This window comes from Balaenoptera acutorostrata, chromosome 3, assembly GCF_949987535.1.
Source record: "Balaenoptera acutorostrata chromosome 3, mBalAcu1.1, whole genome shotgun sequence".
NCBI lineage: Eukaryota > Metazoa > Chordata > Mammalia > Artiodactyla > Balaenopteridae > Balaenoptera > Balaenoptera acutorostrata.
The window spans coordinates 155222148-155242706 of NC_080066.1; the positions used below are offsets into that span (position 1 = coordinate 155222148).

Sequence of the window (20559 nt, forward strand, 5' to 3'; positions counted from 1 at the left end):
TTTTCCAAGGCTGCCGCTCGGCCTGGAGCATAGCCATTTTTGACTGACTCACTGACCGCAACCAGTGGCCAGAATGCTCTTGTCGATCCTTCAGCCCCGGGACTACCAGGGCTCACTGCTGACCACAGGGCCTCTTCCCCCCAGTTCCGCCTCCAGGTGATGCCAGGCCCTCCCCAAGGGCTGATGGGCTTTCCCTATAAGGCGGCTTAAAGGAAAGGACAGGAAGAGACGGCACGCCCACTCCAGTCAGGAAATCATCGCGGTAAACTGCAGGATTACACTCCCCTCCCCTTCCCACGCTGCCCCCTCTCCTCTGCTGGCGGGAGGCGTGTCATCTGGAAGCCCCCCTCCACCCCGCCCCCGCCTCAGGCAGCCAACAGGTGCTCCTCATCCCCAGCATCTTGCAGACCAGCACCCCTGCGCTGGGGGAGGCGGGAGAGGAGCCGGTGGTTGAGTGATCCGCCCTTGTAACCAGAGCTTCAGCAGCCAGGCGGTGACTAAGGAAGGCGGCGGGGAGGGACGTGGCTTCCTGCCAAGTGCTGCTAAAAAGCCTCCAGGAGGCTCACGCTCGCCAGTCCCCGCAAGCACCCCGTGGGATGTGACCGACCCCCCAACCGCAGGCTCGCAGCTTCCCCGTGTCAGTAGGGCTTCACATCCGCCATTTCATGCAGCCCTGACGACAGGCCCCTCAGAGAGAGGACCGGTTGTCATTCCCATTTTACAGAGAATGCGACTGAGGTCCGGGTTCACCCAGTCCCCAGTTCCATTGCGCCTGCTCTTCATTTTCACAGAGGAGGTCCTTCAAGGGGTCACAGTGCGTCCTGACCGAGAGGCAGGGGTCAGGGGCTGACCCTCCCCGCCCCCACACCCTAGGTATGACGTCACCCGAGGGCCCAGGAGGAAAGGTGAGAGGATGGGGCTGCCCGAGGCCTGGACCGGGACGGGGATGCTGACGAGCACACAGGGGAGCTTAGCAGGGGTGGAGAAGGAGGAGGAGGGGTTGCCCGGTGGCCCAAACCCAGGAGACGCAGGGAAGAGAAAGAGGCAGCCTCTGGACCTGGGGGAGGGGCGGGGGCGGAGCAGCGGCCACCTCTTCCTCCAGCCCGGCCCCAGCCAATTCCTCCTATTCTTTCTGGCCCCCCGAATCTCCTCCCCCTCCCTTCCATTTATCCCACTCCTGCTGCAGAGTTTCCTGGAGAGGAACAGAGAGAGACACAAAATCAAGATAAACAGAACTGAAGGGGGCTCGGGAGGAGCATTCCAGAGCTAAAAATAACAGGGTCAGCTGGCTAGAAGTGCTAAGAGGCCTCCGGGCCCGCCCCACCCCTGCAGGGCGGCCCCAGCCAGCCCCCCACCCATCCCGCAGCTCTCAACTGGGTCTCCAAATCTGAGAAGTCAGGAATGCCAATCTGCTGTCTCCACACTGGACCCCAGGTGTAGGGCCACAGCCAAGGCAGGCGGGCAGCTCATGCCAGCTAGGCCCTCCCCCTCCATGGTGGCCACTGGAAAGTCTGGGCAGCTCCAGTGGGGCCACAGCTCAGCAGCTGACCCTCCCTCCTGCCTTTTCTATTGTCGTCATCATCATCATCATCATTTTGATAACAGAGGAGTTTGCAGCCCTATCAGCAAAGGACAGCTCCTTCAGACCAGGACGGACCTTGTTCCTCCTACAAGCACAACACCCCGGCCCCCTAGAGTGGCACTAGACGCCAACTCTCTCCCCTCCAGCAGCTCAGAGGGATCCACTGCAGCAGCTGAGACCAGTCCTGGAGCAAAGCAATCACATCTGCCAGAGTTCAGAGCCTCTGGAAGTGTTAGCCCACTCTCCGCCGCAGCTGGGACCAGGTAGCCTGTGTCTTGGCCTGTGTGGGTCCGGGTCCCTGAGGACTCCCCAGGTACAGTTCTGTCCATCTAGGGGCAGCTGCGTCTCTGCTGGGAAGAGGTCGGGGAGCTGGGGTTGGCCTGATAGCTTAAGCAGGAGAGCCCTTTCCTCATATCCATGATGCCCCTGGAGTGTCCCTGCAGGAGTCTGGACTGTGCGTGGACGAGTTTCAGGCAACCGTGCCTGGCTGCAGTAGCCCCACAGACGTGAGGACGCCCTTTCCTGAAAAGCGGGGAGGGCTTGGACCGGCCTGCACAGCATCAGCCCAGCCCACTGCTCCGCCCACGCTGGGGTTTGCTCTTCTCCTGGCCATGGGCAGAGAGGAAACAGAGACTCTTAAATCCAGAGCAAGCAGGGCCAGCTTAGCTGTGACTTAGCCGCGTAGTCTTTAGCCAGCCGGCGGAGGGGTTTTTGAGTGGCTGTGGGAGGCGGCTGCTGTCCTCCTGAGATGCAGGGAGGCTACAGAAAAGGAGTGTTCACAATCGCAGGAACCCAGTCTCCTTTCTGACTGGCTCCTGGGTTGGGGATACCCCAGCATCCTGTCAGCCTCCGCTTGAATACATCCAGTGATGGGAGGCTCATCCCTGTGAAAAAGCTCCCGTTATTAGCAATCTCTTCCTTGTTGTGTTGAGCTAGACTCTCCATCCCTGTGCCTCTCACCATCTGCTTCTGCCCTCTGGAGCCACAAAGCTGCTCCCCTTAAGCAGGAAGGCCTTTCAGAGGTAGAGCACTGTCTCTCCAACGATTGGGTCCAGGCATGCTTTCAAATGCGAGAATTGGGGAAAGAATTAGATGATTCAAAATCACGCTGCAGTGTTGATAATAACACTTCCCAACTCTGCTCGTGACCCCGTGTCTCACGCCATGCACACGGGGGCTCTTTAGGTAGCGGGGTGGAATCGTTTACTGCCCAGCCTGGATAGACTCTGGAGGAAAGATTCTCACATGTCCAATAAATATTGGGTCTTTCTCTGACAGCAGCTGGACACTGCATTGTTTACCAGACTGATTGGATTCCTCAGGCCAGAGACCTGGGTGTCCTGGAGACTCACCTCATTCCCTCCCCACCCTCACCCTGAACAGGTCCTCTCAGTTCCCCACCCCACCCCGTACCCCCTCCCCCCGCAGGTCTCATTTCTACCCACTTTTCTCCATCCTTATGGCCAGCACCCTAACCTAAGTTGCCTTTACCTCTCACCTCCTCGCTCTCCACTTCCAGATCCACCCCCACCCCCCCAGTTCATTCTCTACCTAGAAGCCAAAGCATGGGTCAGAGCCCATCATTCACCTGGGTAAACCTAACAGTGGTTGTCAATGTGCCTCGATAAAAAACCGAACTCCTCACCATGGGCTATAAGGCCTTCAACACCAGGTTCTGCCCCACCTCCTTGACCAGTGGCCTTCCAGAGCATGCCAAGTCTTTTCCTGCCGCAGGGCCTTTGCACTCGCCAGTCCCTCTCCTTGGAACATCATTCCATTAGGTCTTCACAGGCCTGGCTCCTTTTAACCTTCAGGACTCAGCTCGACTGTTACCTTCTCAGAAAGACCTCCTGTGACTACCCTACTTTAATTAGAGCCTCTGTTATAGGGCTTTTTTCATTTCATCTCTGTCACCTACAATGTATTTATTTGTGTACTCATTCTTTATATTATTGTTTGTCTACCACACAAGTATATAAGCTCCATGAGAACAGGAGCCCTGTTTGTCTTGCCCCCTGCTGGACCTGCTCCTTCCCACATTGGGCCTGGCACGCATGGGCACAGAGGGAATATGTGTTGGATGATAAATAACACCCTTGCCCTTGCCCAGTCTACAGGGATATTTGGAATCCAGCCCTCCTTGGAAACAGAGAGATGGACATGGAAACCACCCAAGGGCCTCCTGAACTCCATCAGAGGAGGATTGCATTGAAGAAAAACTGGCCAGTTCTCTTGGGTATATCTGTTCACTCATTCACTTAGTAATTCCTTCAGCAAAAACTGAGCATTCCTGGTAGCCAGAAACCATTCTAGGGACTGAAACTTTAGTGGTGAACCATACTGACAAAGTCCCCACTTCAAGGACCGTACACTCGCACAATAAACCTTGGGTAATAACCAAGTAAACAACAAAACAATTACAGATGGTGGTAAGGGTACAGCAAAAATGGAAACTAGGTCTTGGGAGTAGAGTTTGAGGAAGGTAGTGTGTTAGAGAAGGTGGTCAGGGGAGGTCTGAGGGCTGTGAACACAGGGCAGGTCTGTTATGCACGAACTCCCCCTCACCCACCCCCATTTTCTCACCAAATATCAAGATACTACGGGTAGAAAGACAAGACTAGGCGGGAGGGAGCCAATGAAGTGTACCCTTGGCTGGCTGGGTCCCCATAAAAATGACACAGGTAGGTAGCTGTGTCCCTGGGAAGCTCTGTGTCCACTGAGCCCTTTAGAACCTCCCGGCAGCCTCAGACTCATGGGGCCTGTTGCATAAAGGAAAGTGGCAGAGATTCCTCCTGTAGAGCCCAAGGTCAGCACGGCCAGGTTCTCTGTGTTCCATACCCACCTGCCCGATCTGCTTACTTAAAGCGAGGGGTGGCTGCGAACCGATGCCCTCCCAGGGAGACCTGTCTTATGGTGCAGGACATGGGGCTCCACCCTGACACGGCTAGTAAAAGGAACTCTGCAGGGAGTAAAAACAGAACTGTAATTAAGTGTGTGATACCCGATTTGGACACTAAGACGACCGAAACAAGACAAAACAAAATGACTGCACATGTAGGTGACGAAGTTCAACCAGTTGCGCGTCTGCACGTGAGGGGCCAGCGCCACTCTGTCTGGGCACCGCTCCTTCAGGTTGCGTGCATCTAGGGGGCAGTGTGTATGTGAGTGGCGCACCCTTATATTTCTTGTTTCCCGTCTTATCTCTTCCCCTTTCGGCAAATGTAAACAACCCCACTGTGATCTAGTCCTCGGTGGGCTCTGGGGTGGGGGAGAAGCTAGACAAGAATGGTAGGAAGGAGTTCTCTTCCAGAACAGTTCATGTCCCTATTTTCTGTCTTGGGGAGCACAGTCCCACCTACCTGCTGCCCTGGGAGATGTCCTGGCCTCCTCCACTTCATCATCCTTTCACTCTAGCACCAGATACAGTCACTTCTTCTTAGAGAGCTCTGATCTCCTCCCCACCTCCTGCTGGCGCCCTAGGTCAGGCCATTGTCCCTCTGCTGGATTGCTGTATAACCTCCCCTTAACCTCTCATCCATCTAACCCTAACCATCCCCCCCTCACCTCCACCACCTCATCCCTCCTCCACGGGCCCTTCATAGGCACAGCCATCTTTAAAAAACACATCTGGCCTCGCCCTTCCTCACCGAGGGCCCACAGGCCTCCGAGAGCCTGGCTCGTCCCCCTCCCCATTCCTGACCCCGCCTGTCTGGCTGCCGTGGCAGCCCCTCCTTCCACGCTGGGCTGGATGAAGCATGAGTTTCCAAAGGTTCGCACGGCACCTCCCTGGACCCCATCTCCCCCAAGGAGGGCAGCACGGTGCCCAGAACATGGTGGTGACGCACCGGGCCAAGGCGACCTGTCAGATCTTTCGTCCTCAGCGAGCCGGGTAACCATGTGGTGGAGGCAGCCGAGGCCCCGCGGAAGGAGCCAGCAAGCCGGGCCAGGCAGCAGCTGGCGTCGCCATGGAAACCGTGCGCAGCGCCACCCGGGGCCTGGCCTTTTCACTCTGCCTCTTCGGCCGGCTTCCTCAGCCACCCTGAAACCCATTCACCCAAGCGAGCCGGGGCCTCGCCCCTGCCCCCCACCGGCCCGCCCTTCTGTCGGCTCCGGCCGGCTCTTCCTCCCCCACCCCTTCCTCCCCCTCCTCTTCCTCCCAGCCACCCTCCCTTCGGCAGCCTTTGCCAAAGCGCTGGGAGGGGAGAGCTGGGCCAACGAAGGACTCAGATTTTCAATTCTAAGCAGATTTCCCCTCCACAGGCAGAGAGCCCTTTCATGCATTTTTTTCCCTATTATCATAAACGCAGGAACTTGCATTAGGATGAATGAGCAGAAACTCCTGTCTTTGTCAGAGCCTTGGCAGAACGCCAGGCGTAGAATGACCTAAAACATTCAGAACTAAATGGAGCTGGAGAGGGGGTGGAGATCCCTCGCCAGTGAGAAATGCAATAGTGGGGGGCGGGGGGGGGCCCTTGTTTCTAATTATAATGCTAGTATTCGCTGTGTGCCCAGACACCCGGCTAGGCCTTTTGCACAGATTCTTGTTTAATCCTCCCCAAATTCCTATGTCCTATATATCCACGCCCCACCCTCACCCCCACCCATTTTTATAGATGTTGAAACAGAATCAAGGCCCAAGATCACACAGCAAATGACTGATGGAGTGAACCCTTCAGACTCTGGAGCCTGAATCACAACTTCAAGGTCACCTTCCTGTGGGCTGATTCAGGGCGCTGCCACCAGTTCCCATCACCCAGGCCCCCTAACCTCCCACCCCACCCCACCCCCCGACCTCATTTCCATTTGTCGGTGTGATTTTGCAAATCAGACTGATTCATCTGCTTGATGCCCCCAAATCAGATAAAGATGGGAGACCCCTGGGCGGGGGTGGGGTGTCTTCCAGACCCAGTCCAGGCACGTTTGTGCTGCCTGCAGGGCAGAGCCCTCGCTCTACCAACGTTCACATCACATTGTCTCCAGCGCTACCAACATTCACATCACATTGTCTCCAGCGCGCAGACTCTGAGACGGGGGCAAGTGCTCAGTGAATGTTTATTGCGCGGGCGTTGAAGGGCCCCCATATCTCCCCCCGCCTCCCCGCAGATCCAGGTCCACCTTTCCCCACCCTCTTTGTGCCCTGGAGCCTGACCTCTAAGGACTGTGTCAGGGAACTCTTGCTCCCTGGCTTCTGCTTGGATTCAGCCAATGGGATGCTGCAGCCAGAGGTGAGAGGCAGGAGGAGAAAGAGGTGGGGGTCTTTATTCTCCGCTCACTTCCCTGCCAGGCCAGGGGTTGGTGGTGGCTGCTGTCCTCTGCCACAGTCCTCAGCTCCCGTCCCATCGTCCTCGCCTACAGCTCAGCTCGGCCACACTCCCTTGGGCCCACCCCCTACCCTGTTGTGAGCCCTGGGATGCTTTTCAGTTCTCCTTACCTTGTCTACAGCTTCAGAAATAGTGCTCTCAAGGAGCTGCCCTCCAGCACCCTGTTCGAGCCTGCAATCTTCAGTTTCCTGCCACGACTTGGTCAAATACAAGCTCCTGCTCTCTGTCATGCCCTCTTGCAGGTGGCAGGAATATAGCAGTGAACAAAGCAAACAAAAACGCCTTCCCTCATAGAGCTGGCATAGACTAAGACAGACAATAAGCAAACAAACAAAATATACCATGTCGGGAAGCAATTAGTGCTATGAATGAATGAACAAACGGATAAAAATTCGACGCATGCTATCATTTAGACATCACAACTAGACTTTAGAGATGATCTAGTCTAAACCCCTTACTTTGCAAATGAAGGAAAGGAGGCCCAGAGAGGATGCCCAAGGTCACACAATGAATTGTTGGTAAAAGCTGGGCTAGATTCCAGCTGTCCTTGACTCTGTCATGGCTGTGGCCAGAGCCGTGCAGTTCAGCCCATGGAAATAGGGGGTGATGCAAAAGGCTTTTCCCTTCTTGTTCTTTCCCTTCTTTAAGGACAATCTTCCAGAAGCAATAGTGGGGCAGCAATGAGTTTCCTGGGAGGCTCAGGCAGCAGGGCAGAAAGGAAAGCGTCACCAGCAGGAGCAGTTGGGCGTGCCCCTGTTCCACCTTGGAGGCACCTTGCCACCCACCCGAGCAGAGGGCACTGTGGGCCCTGGAGCCCCCAGGATGCTGGAGCAGGGGTGAGTGCGTGGAGAGGCCTGTGGACCAGGGCACTGGGGTTGCAGAGTGGTGGGAGCTGGGGGAAGGTCTCGCCCTGTGGGCCTGGCTGTTTGGGAAGGGCATGTTCTTTTGTTGCTGACTAAGCCCCAGCCCATGTGTAGGGCTTGGCTGGGAACCTGTAACTGCCCTGTTGACTGGGTCATCCATTTCCCAAGCCCCACAATTCTTCCCGTTCCACCAGCTCACCACCTTGGCATGCCCCCAGTGCCCCACTGGGTGGAGGGAAACAGCAAGAACCAAGTCTGAAGTCTGCAATATGCTGTGTACAACTCATGCATTACCTCAAAACGTGATAATCTTTGCAACTATCTATGAGGTGAGTTATTATCCCCATTTCACAGATGGAGAAACAAGCTCATCAGAGTTGTGTGACTTGCCCAGGGCCAGAGAGGAGGAGGATTCAAACCCAGACTTGCCTAACAGGAAAGTCTGGTTTCTTGCCCCACATGCCTCTCAGGCTCCTGCCAGCGGGTTTTCTGGAACCTGCCAGCCCACCCTTCCAATTGGCCCAGAACATGGGCTGCGGGCCATACCCCTCCCCCCTTTCCGCTGTCTCCTCAGCGTTGGCCGCCCCTGGGCCTGCAGCGTCTCGGGTCCATGCCCAGTGTAGCTTCTCTGCCATGTGGGCCTGCACCAGGATCTTGGCCCCAAGGCCAAGCTGGGGTTGCCATGGCAGTGCCCTACCCCTGGACTGCCTCGTGGGCCCCACAAGCCACTGGAATGTCTCAGAAATCCCACCATTCAGGCCAGCATCCAAACCACCTCTCCCAGACAGCCACTCTCATTATGAGCAACAGGAAAATCTTTTCAGATCGTGTCCTGGTTTTCAGTTTGGAAAACAGATGGCCACCATTGCGAGGCCCCCATACGGCCTTTATTTCCCTTTTCCCTTCCATTCTGTCCTCTCTTTGTCTCTCTGCCCAAGAGCATGTGGTGGTTACAGACACAGACAGAGCCTGAGCTCAAATTTTAGTTTTTCCACTTCCCAGACATTTGACTTTGGACTCGTCCTTGGGTTTGATTTCCTTGTCCTTCACAGGGATGATAACGATCATATCTGCATCCTTGACTTTTATGTGAAATAAAGTGACTTACTTACTGGATCAGAATCTGTCCCCTTCTCAGCAAGACCTTCCCAACCCTCTCCTCTTAAAAATTACAAACCTGTCCCCACCCCATCACCCCTTTCCTCTTTCCCCTCTTTATTTTTCTCCAGCACATATCACCATCTTATACACTATTTCAGCTGTTTCCTTTGATTGTTGACTGTTTTCCCCCCACTAGAATGTAAGCTCCATGAAGGCAGGGATTTTTTAAAACTCTGTTTCCATGACTTGTCCCCTGTGATTAGAACAGTGTCTGGGGCACAAACACGCAAAAATTTTTTCTTGAACAAATGGATGAATGCGGATGCGCCAGTGGCCCAGGTAAACTGCTGGGCTGTGATTGTGAGGCACCTGGCATGGGGCCTGGCCCCAGGTTGGCTGGAGGCTGGCTGAAGCTATTGTCTGGTTCCTTTCACTTTGCTCTGCCCACACCCACACCTCAGGCCTCCCAGTGTCACCCTTCAGAAGCCCTGCTGGGAGCCCGCAGAGGGAAGCCTTGGCTGAGACAGACAGCATCGTGACCCAGGAGCCGGCCACTCCCGCTTCTGACCCATCCCACAGGACAACCCCCAGCTGCCAGGCCCTCGCTCCCCTCCTTTCACTCACGCGGGAGGTTGAGTCAGGACAGAAGACCTCAGGCCACCCTCTCACTGCTCAGCCACCCGGCTCTGCCCCGGGGCTGCCGCAAGAAGGAGCCCCAGGCACAGGGCAGGCTGAGAACTATGCAGGCAGCTCCAGGCAGGGGACCTGGGGACAAGGAGCTGCCCTTCCTGACTGGGGTCCCTGTGCAGGCAGCTGGCGGGCTGTGCGCTCCCCGGGGCCACCTCCTCCACGGGGCCACTTTCACTTTCTATTCTCTCCACCAAAGCAGGACCGGCCAGGCCAGGGGCGGCAGCACCAGCTCGTGGAGATGGAGCAAGGGCTGGGGGGTCAGAAAGACTGGCCCTGGAGGAGAAAGGGGGCTCAGCAGCTTCCTGTGCCCGTACCCCTGAGAGTAAATCTCAACTAAGGATACTCCCTTACACTCCTCCGTCCGGGATACTTTCCAGAGCACCATCGTGATCATGGTCTTACTGGATCCACACTCTGGGGCAGCGGGGATGGAGAAGACAGGAGTGAAAAATCAAAAGCAGGCAATGTCCTTCAGGCTCAGAGGTGACCGAAGCCACAGAACCAGGACACGGACACCTGGTACCGTTTCCATTTTGCCAGATTTCCTCACTTTAACCCGAGGTCCACCTTTGAACTCGTTGCCCTGCTCAATCCCTGTCCGCCTAGGAGGAAACTGAGGCATGTGGCCTGGCAGGACCTGGAGTGGAAATGGGGCTGGCGCCTCCCAGATGCTCCTGAGGGAAAGGAATTCTCCACTTCTGGATTCCCCAGCAGAGCCAAATGTGTCTCAAGAGAGGAAGTGACATCTGGAAGCGAGGGGCACCCAGAGCATTAGTAGCTCCAGAAGAGAAATTGTGTTCATTCTCATTTTCTAGATAGTAAATAACTGGCTTAAAGGCACAGAGCTAGCAACCGAGACAGAGGGAATTCTCAGCCAGGTCTGGATTACTCCAAAGCCTTCCTGCTGGTCTCGGGGCGGTAGCTACCCCTGTAGCTCGCATCCATAGGCCCTGCTCAGGGACACTCCCCGGAGGCCCTGTCCCTTTACCTGACGGAGTCTCTCCAAGCCTGCCCTTTGAGGTCTTGTGTTCCCTTTCAGGCCTGCCCCTCATCTGCGCACTCATGGATTAAATGTTACTAAGTACCACTTGTCCCAGACACTGTTCTAGGGACTGGGGACACGGCGGGGTCACACAAAACAGAAAAAGTCTTTTCTGTCAGGAAGCTTTTATGGGGACTTCCCTGGTGGCCTAGTGGTTAGGATTCCAGGCTTTCATTGTGCTGGCCCCCCTTCAGTCCCTGGTTGGGGAAGATCCCGCAAGACACGCAGTGCAGCCAAAAAAAGAAAATAAAAAGTCTATAGAAGAAGCCTTTATGGAGGGAGGAGTAGACAGACAAAAAATATGTAAACAAACAAAGATAAATCCAGGTAGCAGTAAATGCCATGAAGGAAATAAAGCAGAGGAAGTGCATGGAGAATGAGTGGCAGTAGGACGGTCAGGGTCAGTCTCTCTGAGGAGGTGAGGGACATTTACGCAGAGATTAGGGGCCCCAGGCAAAGATGGGGGTGGGGACAACAGCTCTAAGCCCAAAGTAGGGCTGCCTGCCCAGGACAGCCCCTGTTCACACATGTTGTCCTGGTGTCATTTTTAATAGTGAAATTTAATTTCACTGTCAAGAGTGGCACGTTTGGAAGATGTTCCTCATGAGGGGTTGAATTTAGTCTCAGTGCAGCGGGAAGCCATTGGAGGAAATCATGTGATTGATGTCTTGAAAAGATCTCACTGGGGCAAATTAGGGGGGCAAGAGGGCAGAAGAGCCAGGCCAGGGGCGGCTGCGGCCACCCAGGAGTACAGTCATGTGCCCTCGCGCTAGATTCCAGTGGGGGTCTTAGGGAGCGGAGAAGGAGCCCAGGGATCACCCCCCCTTCCCCCAGCCAGCCCTGGCCATTTCTGAGAAGACCGACCCTCAGCGCCAGGGACCTCTCCCCACCTTTCCATCATCTGTGCCTGCGGAGCCCAGCCAGCCCCTCCCTGCCTCCCACCTGCATCCAGCCCCTCCCAGGCCCGGCCAGGCTAGCCCCCCACCGGCCAGGCCCACCCCACCTCCCTGCAGGAAGCCGGCTGGCAGCCCTGCTGCTTGACCTTGAGCTGTAGGTCTGGCATTTCCAAAGTCAAAGTGAGTCACTTCCTCCCTGGGGCCTCCCCCTGAGCGGGCAGCTGGCGGCCGCTCCCTGCCCCCTTGCTGGGCTGGCCGGGGCTGGCGCTGGCACAATGCGCTCTGCATGCTAGATGCTCCCACCCGAACCGCCGCCCCAGGCTCATTTGTCACCCGCTGCTGAGTCAGCACTTCTGGGGAAGGCTTTCCTTTTGCCTTAGAGGAGGAGGCCTGGAAATGAGGCGGCTCTGGCTCTTCCTTCCCTTCCCTCTAGGACATGTGTGCGCGTGGGTGTCTGTGTCTCTGTGTGCCTGTGTATGTGAGTCTGAGTGTCACTGGGTCTGTGTGTGTCTCTGATGTGTGCCAACATGAGTGTGCATTTCTGGGTCTGTGTGTGTCTTCTAGATGTGTGTTTGTGTGTATGTGTGTGTATCCTATAGGTCCTTGTATATGTCTGTGGGTGTGTGTCGGACTCTGTCTTGTGTGTGTGTGTGTGTCGGACTCTGTCTTGTGTGTGTGTGTCTGTCTGTCTGTCTGGGTGAGGGTGGGGAGGGGGCTTCCCCATCACATTGCGGGCCTTTCCCCTCCTCTCTCCTTCAGGCCCAGCATCCTCCCCTCAGACCTCACCCTGACTCCTGAAATGACCCTCACCTTACCTCCCCTGGTCCCCTCAGCCCCATCTGCTGCCTGCACCCTCTAGCTTCTGTCCTCTAAACACAGGAACTCAGGAATTACAAGCATGAGCTCTGGAATCAGACAGATCTAGGTTTCAGCCTTGGCTCTGCACTTGTCAGCTGAGTGACCTTGACTGAGACTCTTACTTTTTCGGAGCCTCAGTTTCCTCACTTATAAAGTAGAAGTGATCATATCTCCCTAAAAGAGATAAATAATCTCGTGATGGAGCCTGGCACACCGCATGCTGCAAAGGGTACCTGCTATTTCTTCCTAAAGCAACTGGCCCAGTGTCAGGCACACAGCCAGGGTCTAATGAACAGTAGTCAAGAACAAAAGCACTGAGAGGCAGTCTCCTTGGCCACTGGGGAAGGGAAGGGTGTGGGAGATGGTGACCTGGATTGGGAGCTGGGCAGGAGCTGTGTGCATGACAGCTAAAGCAAAGAAAGACAAGTGGTGACCTGATTTAGTGCTGCCTGGGGCAGCCAAGGAAGCAAGGGAGGAAATCGAAGGCCAGGGCCTTGGAGCTGCCCTGCCCTAATCTTCCCCAAATTGAGTGCTGCTTGACACCCAGCTCCAGCAAGCGTCCAAGGGGAGCAGCAGAACTCCTCCCCACATCCCACCCCCAGAGCAGCCCTCCTGTTGTGTCCCTGGGAGACCACTCACATGCATTTGTTTAGATCTTCTTAACAACCCTGTGAAGGAGATTCTTGCATCCCCATTTTGCAGCTGGGAAAACTGAGACTCTAGGAGGTTAAGTTCCAAGATCACAGTGCTGACCTGTGGCAGAGAGAACCCTGGCATTCCAGTTCCCAGTCCAGTACTCCCTGGATGTCTACACCATCTGCCCTCTTCCCGCACACACAGATATACGCCAGCTCACACTTCGGAGGGCCCTCCCTCCCCACCCTCAAGCACCCACGTACGCTGGCACCACACTCTCCGTAGCACTAGCTCCTGCAGCAAATTCCTGCCAGGGCCAGCCAGTTCCTGCTCCCCTTTGCTAAAGGTAGACTTTCTTCAGACAGGTGAATGTTTATTGTCTCAAGGCTTGCAGTGTGGACTCTCACTCCATCGTATTGCTATGTCCAGCAGGAAGAAGGAAAACCAGCTTGGGATCGGGACACTGGGCCTGCTTCCGGTGGCAGGGGAGCCTGGGGCAGGCAGCCCCACACTTCAGAGTTGCTGCCTAGGCTTGGTCCTGGAATCAGAGGGTAAGAGGTGGAACCAGCTGGCGGGCAACCCAGGGATCCAGGCAGTGAGAGTAGTGAAAGAGTGGGGCCTTGGAGGGCAAGGGACCCCAGTTCATGCCTCTGGAGTCATGAACTCACAGTTAACTAGCTGTGTGGTCTCGAGCAAGTCACTACCCCTCTCTGGGCCTGAGTGCTCACAGCTGTGAAATGAGGGAGGTTGCTCTCAGGTTCCTTCCAGCTCACATACAGTCCCAGAGGCTACTAGACCTCCATCATGGCTAGGTCAATACTATCAGATGCTACCAAAGACGTAGATACCAGGAGACACTACCGCCACCACACTCTGCCCCCGCCCTGCCTCCTACTTTCCCTGGGAAACCAGCAGACAACGGGCCATGTGGGCAGAAGGAGACAGCATTAGGGGTCTGGGTGCCTGGAGATGGGACTTACAAAAAGCCCAAAGGGGAAACAAGCACCAGAGAGCTTCTTTTGCTCCTGATTGGCCCTTTCTGCTCCAGGGAATCCAGCACCAAGATGGAGATGGGACTCCAGTTCTCTGCTCAGCTCAGGCCTGCATCTGTAGGTGAGGCCAGGAGTCAGTTCCGCTTTGGGGGCCTGTGACTCGTGGGGAGAAAAGGGATGATAAGCATCTCCAGCCTTCCTGATTCACAGGGTTATCCGAGCATGAGGTAGGGCCCCTTGCAAAGCAGACATGCCCATTTCTGTCCAGACACAGTTCGGGCAGGCAGTGGGCAGCTGCAGCCTGTCCTTACATGGGGCTGAAGGGGCCCAGCCACCCAGTGACTCACTCACTTACCCAGCCAGCTAAAAGCCAGGCCCCACCCTTCCCTTCTTCTGCTACCCACAAAAGCCCCTTAACATAGCACTCTTGTCACATGGAGACTAAGGTATGGAAAGGTTGGCAGATGACAACCAAAGGTAAAAAAAACAAGAAGTCATGTGATCACTTACCCAACTCAAGATCCACCTACCTCTGAGCTTCCTGGTGTGTGATTTTATTAACCAGCCCCTTACTATTTAAGCTGCTTGAGTTAAGTATTTTATTTTTGCCGTATTCTTGCAGCCCAGAGCAGCCCACTCCCCGCTGCCCCCGCCCAATATGAACCTGGTGGGCCTCCTGGGAGTGTTATCCTTATCTCAGACACTCTGCTAGTAACAGGGCTCCTTGCCTATCCTAGAGGTGCCTGAGAGTCCGGGGGGATCAGAGGAACAAATGTGGTAACCTGATGAAGGTGGTGACTTTTAGGACTGCAGGTCTGGTCGAGGGTGTATTAGGAAGTAGAACCTGGAGAGAGGACCTCAGCAGGAAAATTGACAAATTCCAGCTGTCAGGGGTTGAAGACCCTGCAGAGTGAAGAACTGACATCCCCAGAGCAACTGTGGCTTAAGACCCACTAGTGGATCATGAAATCAGTTTCGTGGATTGCACCCAGAATTTTTTTAAAAAAGAATAGAAAGGAAAAACATAAGCGTGGGTTACATATGGGAAAAAGGAAAGTATGGTTTCGTACAGCTTGTTTCAGTGTATATAAACACTCATCTGAGTAACGGGTTGAGATGCGAAATGCATTTCTCACCGAGGGTGTTGGTTTTGAAAGTTGGGAAGCCACTGCTCTGGAAACAAAGGCGTGGAGCCCATAGGGCGCCCTTTGTGTGTATGAGGGGCAGGGGTCTCTTTGTCCTGACGTTCGGTTCCAGCCTCCCCAGGTGTCTGGGGGGGAGCAGTTGACCCCCACTTTCCTAAGCATAGAAGGAGGCATCCCCTTTACACCACCCTGTGCTCTTTTCCGCTGCTTTCCTTAGCAGGAGGGGACAGGTGGGGCTTTTACTCAGATTCTCCATCTCCAGAATGTTTTCATGTTTCCCGAGAAACTCCACTGGGCAAGTTGGTCAAGATCTTTGGATACGAGGTCATTTCAGAGCCTTCTCAGTGGCAAGCGCCCACCTATCCCATTCCTTGTCCTAAGAACCTGCTGAGAGGCAGAGGCCAGCCACCGAGGAGGTCAGGAAAGACAGGTCTGGCCCCTCGGGAAGTCTTTCCTCAGATGCCCTCCCCTCCCATTTCCATAATTTGGCAGAATCTTGAACGTAGTGGGGCGGGACAGAGAAAAAACTAGAAAGCTCAACTTCTGCCACCAGGGCCGGAAGCCCCACTGTGGCCCCAGCTGGTGGTTAGCCCCTGTTTGTCATTTTGCAAATCTGGTCTACCCACCTCCAGTGAAAACTCCCAGCGTCACCCCAGGGGGCCATGACTAATTACAAAACACATTTTCTCTCTTTTTCATTCTGCTCACTTCCCTGCCCACAGTGCCTCCCCGCACTAGCCCCAGCTCCCTCGCTAGACTGGGTTGAATGAACCCTTGGCCTGGCCCCTCCTCGCCAGACTGCACCCTCTGGGGTTCTTTCCTCCCGCTCAGCTCTCCTTTCACTTTCTAGTCACTCTCACTCTCCCCTGGCTTCTTCCCCTGGAGCCCGGCCCTTTCTATACGCGGGGGTCACTGCTGAAGCCCTGAGCTGCACCCAATTAGTCAGGTTTTGATTCCACGCCAGTCAACAAATATTTATCCAACGCATTCTGTTCCAGTCTTCAAGTAAGCAATGATAGCGACCCGGGCAAGGTTCCTGCACACACAGCTTCTAGAAGCCTGGTGATACAGAGACACAATCAAGCGATTAGAAACAGTGCACTGCAGCTTGATCCATGGTGCTAGTGAGGCCATGGAGAGGGACAGCTAAGCCATCCTGGGGCAGACCGGGAGGGCTCCCTGGAGGGGAAGAAGCCCGCACTGAGGCCTGAAGGGCTTGGAGTTGGCTGTTAGCCAGAGGAAGAAAGGGAGGAGTCGTTCCAGGCCAAGGGAACAGCCTGTGAACAGTGGCCTGCCGGTGAGGCTGGCTGGAGCCCACCGAGTGGGGGTTAGTGAGAGGAGCTGGGGTCCCCAAAGGCAGGAAGGAGGCAGATCTAAAAGGACCTTGAAAGCTTGCCAAGCTATCTGGATTCGGTCCCGAAGGTGGTGGGGAGCCACTGAAGGGTCTTAAGCCAGAGTGACATAATTGCACAGACAGGGTTAGAGGGCAAGACCGGCCACGGAGAGGTGGCTCAGGATCGGGTAGCTGCCATGGGAGGAAGCGGATGGACGTGAGCCATACTGAGGACGCAGGGGTGATTGGGTGCTGGAGGTTGGGGAAAGGAAGCAGGCAGGGGTGACCCACAGTTCCTGCATAAATGGTGGTCCTCTCTGTTCCCTACAGGAGGAAAAGGTTGGTGGGGGGGGCAGGGCGTGGGGTGGGGATGGATGACAAGATTCTGGACAGTTTGAATTCCACATGCCTGCGAGACATTAAGCCATTGGCTACAGTTCTCTGTGCCCCTGAACGGGGGCCTGGGGCAGAGTTCTAGACTGGCTGCCACCTATGTGCAGTGGTAATGGAAGGCAAGGTGAGGTGCAGTGTGAGAAGACGTGAAGATGTGAGGGCCTACAGTAGAGAAGCCACTGGCAGAGGATGGCATGACACCAGCAAAGCACCGGAGAAGGAGAGGCAGGAGGACAATTCAGGGTGGGTCGGGGCAAACCCGATGCTTCCAGGAGAGGGATGCGGTCGGGTGTGGCGCGCTGCTGAGAGGGCAGGGAGAGGAGGCCAGCAAGGCTTCCATGAGATGGAGGGCCGTTTTCGTAGTGAGAGCAGTTTCGGTGATGGTAGCAGAGGAGAGTGACAGATAGCAGTTTGGTTTTGAGGTTGGGGAATGGCAGGTAGGGAAGGGAGCGTCCTGAGGCCAGGCCAGCTCAGCAAGGCCTGATAGGCCCCAAATATCCTCTTAACCTTCCCGTAAAGTGTCATTAAAATGTCTTTACGTTTCTTAAGAGATTATTTCTTATTTTGTGCCCAAACCTGCGACCCCTGGAGGCCACATGGAACTTGACAGGTCCTTGTCCACCCCCCCCCCCCCCATTCCAGAGCAGGTCCAGAAAGTATTTACCAGTATCACTCAGTCTCCTGTTCCCCACATTAAACACTCCCATTTCTCTGCATTCTTCTTTCTCTATTCTCAGGCCTGTTTCTGCCACGGGTTGCTCTCTTCTCACCATAATCCAGCTTGTTTGCTCTTAGAATCGTGCCCAGATCCGAACACCGCCCACCTGGGTATGTTCTGCCAGCATGCAGGGTGGGACCGTCACCTCCCTCTTTCTAGACGCCGTTTTCTGCAAAGCCGCCTCTCCCTGGGTGCACTACCCTCAATCATAGATCTAACTCTAAGACTGGAAAAGAAGCTGAGATTCTTTGAGACCTAGACTAGAGTTCAATGTCTTAATTTGATAGATACAGAAACTGAGTACAGCTAAGGCCACAGAGCTAGGGATTGGCAGGTGAACAATCAGAGCCACCGGCCCATGCGGTGGGCACGGCCAGCAATGGCCCAGGGTAAGCTTGTAGCCTTGGTTGTGGTGGCAGCAGCGACAGTGACTGCGTGTGGCAGAGCGTCACTCCAGGAGCTGTCAGTGGGAGCATATATATACTGGTAGAAACATTTTGGGGGGGTATCAAAAAGAATTCAATCCAAAAAAAATACAGGGCTGTTTATAGATCAATTTTTAAGGATGTTGTACCAGCGATGGCTAATTATTCCCTAATATATTTTCTCCTCTTCTTCTTTTAGCAATAGAACCTCCCAACTTTTAGTGGGGCACACCCTACTCAGTATAAAGATTACATTTCCAGCGAGGTGTGGCCACGTGATCAAGTTCTGGCCGGTGGGTGTGGGCAAAAGTGATGTGCAGTTTGTGGGTTATGATGTGCTTGGAGGGAAGGGATCTTCCATTTTCCCTCTTCTCCACTTCCGACGGCTGGAATGTGGACCCGGAAGGTATGGTGTTGAGTCTTCTATCAGCCACATAGGCAAGGGCTTCAAGATAAAGGGAATTTGCCTCCCTGACAAAGCAGAGCCACCCTGTCTGCCACGAACTGCTTAAACACCTACTGAAACCGGAGAGATAACTTCTGGCTCGTTTAAGCGCCTGTTACTGTGCGTCTTTGTGAAAGAACTGCATCCTAACTAATACAGACGTTCATTTCAACATTGTTTATAAGGTTTTTTTTGTAATGGAAATGCCTGAATGTCCATCAGAGAGAGAGTAAGTAAGGGAGCCATGGTAACTCCACACAATTAAGTACATGAAGTCATTAAAAAAAGAATGAAATAGATGTATATATAGGAACTATGTTCCTGATAAAATATTAAAATGAAAAATGCAAGTGATAGGACAATGTAGAAGATGCTATGGCTTGCTGGGTTTCCGGGGCAAGTCACTTCCTCCCTCTCCTGTAGAAGCTACAGGGGACACATTCTGCCTTGCCTTGGATGGTGTGGTTTGAGGATAGATGTGGCTGTGGCAGCCTTTTTGTTCCACGAGGGAAGACCCTAGAGTTGGTGAAGGGGGGGAGGGGAGCAAATACTGAGTGGAGCCTAAAGAGAAAGTCCACCTATCAAAGGACAAAAAAGAGTCAGAGAACCAGGTCTCTGAGGATACTGAGTGGCTGGATCAAGCCTGAATGGAAGTCAGCTTTGGATCTGGACCTGTGCGGTTACTGAGCCTTCAAACTCCATTTGTTTATTGGTTTAAGTCAATTTTAGCTAAGTTTTCTTTTGCTTTATAAAGATGACTCATAGGATATTTATTATAGCTTATTAATAAACAAAATATTTTAAAATCTCAGTTTCCTTAAAAACAGATTAAAGAAGTGATGGTACTTCTTTTTTTTTTTTTTTTTTTTTTTTAAATACTTTATTTATTTTATTTATTTATTTATGACTGTGTTGGGTCTCTTAGTTTTCGTGTGAGGGCTTTCTCTAGTTGCGGCAAGTGGGGGCCACTCTTCATCGCGGTGCGGGGGCCGCTCTTCATCGCGGTGCGCGGGCCTCTCACTATCGCGGCCCCTCCCGTTGCGGGGCACAGGCTCCAGACGCGCAGGCTCAGTAGTTGTGGCTCACGGGCCCAGTTGCTCCGTGGCATGTGGGATCTTCCCAGACCAGGGCTCGAACCCGTGTCCCCTGCATTGGCAGGCAGATTCTCAGCCACTGCGCCACCAGGGAAGCCCAGTGATGGTACTTCTAACCATGAAATTCTACACAGCCAAAATTTAAAAAAAAACAAAAAAACAACTCTGTATGTGTTGATATAAAAAGATATACCCAAGATATTTCATTAAGTGAAAAAAAGTGAAGATTATGTAAAGTGTGCTACCATTTGTGTGAGAAAAAAATAACGTGTAAATGAATATGGTTCTAAAAATGCTTGAAATATCTCCTGAAGGATACTCAAGAAATTGATAACAACAAGAACCTAAACAGCTAGGAAACTGAGAAGAGAAGGATGCTTACTTTTCACTGTCTACCCTCCTTTACTCTTTGAATTTTATACCATGTGTACGTAATACCTGTTCAGAAAATAAAGTTTTAAAAAATTTAAAAAGAAGAAGACTCCTAAGTGATAGAATGAGCACACGGGAATTTTATAATTGTCACATGTACCTGCATGTGCGTGCAAGTCGTGTGTCTAGATGTTCCTAAAAGTCTGGAAAGATGTGCACCAAACTGTTAATAGCGGTTACCCCGAGGAAGAGGAGTTGGAACATGTGTGTGGAGGGGCAGGGGTGTGCATGCAGCGGGGGGTAGCTTATCAACTGGACACTCACCCCACACTAACATTTCTTGCCAGGCGCTGTTCTACACTTTACACGCATCCATTCACTTAATCCCCATCCCAGGAGCTGATGAAGAGCACCTCCATCACCTCTACTTAATAGATGGGGAAAGAAGTGGAAAGGAGTGGCTAGTGAGGGCAGAGCTGGGATTTGAGCGGAGACAGTTTGGCCTCAGGTGGCCCGTCCTTACACACGGCATTATCCCACCTTTCTGACCCCCTGGGTGGGGCTGCTGGGTCCCAGCCATGCACTGGCACAGGAAAACCCCTTTGTCACGGGAACCCTTCGCAAAACCACCTCGAGGGCTCCAGGGAATGCCA

At 53.9% G+C, this 20559-nt stretch overlaps 2 protein-coding genes across 4 annotated transcripts in view; one reads left to right on the top strand and one right to left on the bottom strand.

Annotated features, from left to right (window-relative positions):
- Positions 1–5625, bottom strand: part of LOC130707700 (uncharacterized) — a 30237-nt gene extending 24612 nt beyond the window's left edge. For 2 of the 3 annotated variants that reach the window (XM_057544188.1, XM_057544187.1), the window contains exons 1-2: positions 5428–5625; positions 4442–4541 (exon numbers count right to left, since the gene is read on the bottom strand). In XM_057544188.1, coding sequence (XP_057400171.1) covers positions 4442–4541; positions 5428–5479 — 152 coding nt within the window. In that variant the 5' untranslated portion in view covers positions 5480–5625. The remainder of the gene's footprint in view (positions 1–4441; positions 4542–5427) is intronic. The other variant, XR_009007719.1, reaches the window with a different exon arrangement.
- Positions 609–19213, top strand: LOC130707699 (uncharacterized). The gene is made up of 7 exons (XM_057544186.1): positions 609–905; positions 3693–3818; positions 7552–7739; positions 7961–8095; positions 13419–13540; positions 14038–14102; positions 18195–19213. Exons 2-7 carry the CDS (start codon positions 3737–3739, stop codon positions 18215–18217), a joined length of 615 nt encoding a protein of 204 aa, XP_057400169.1. The 5' UTR covers positions 609–905; positions 3693–3736; the 3' UTR covers positions 18218–19213.
- Positions 19214–20559: the final 1346 nt, after the last annotated feature.

Coding starts and splice junctions, on each gene's coding strand:
- LOC130707699 (XM_057544186.1), top strand. CDS start 3,737: ATGGACATGGAAACCACCCAAGGGCCTCCTGAACTCCATCAGAGGAGG. Junction 3,819..7,551: donor AAACTGGCCAGTTCTCTTGG/GTATATCTGTTC, acceptor CCCTTCTTTAAG/GACAATCTTCCAGAAGCAAT. Junction 8,096..13,418: donor TCTTTGCAACTATCTATGAG/GTGAGTTATTAT, acceptor TGCTATGTCCAG/CAGGAAGAAGGAAAACCAGC.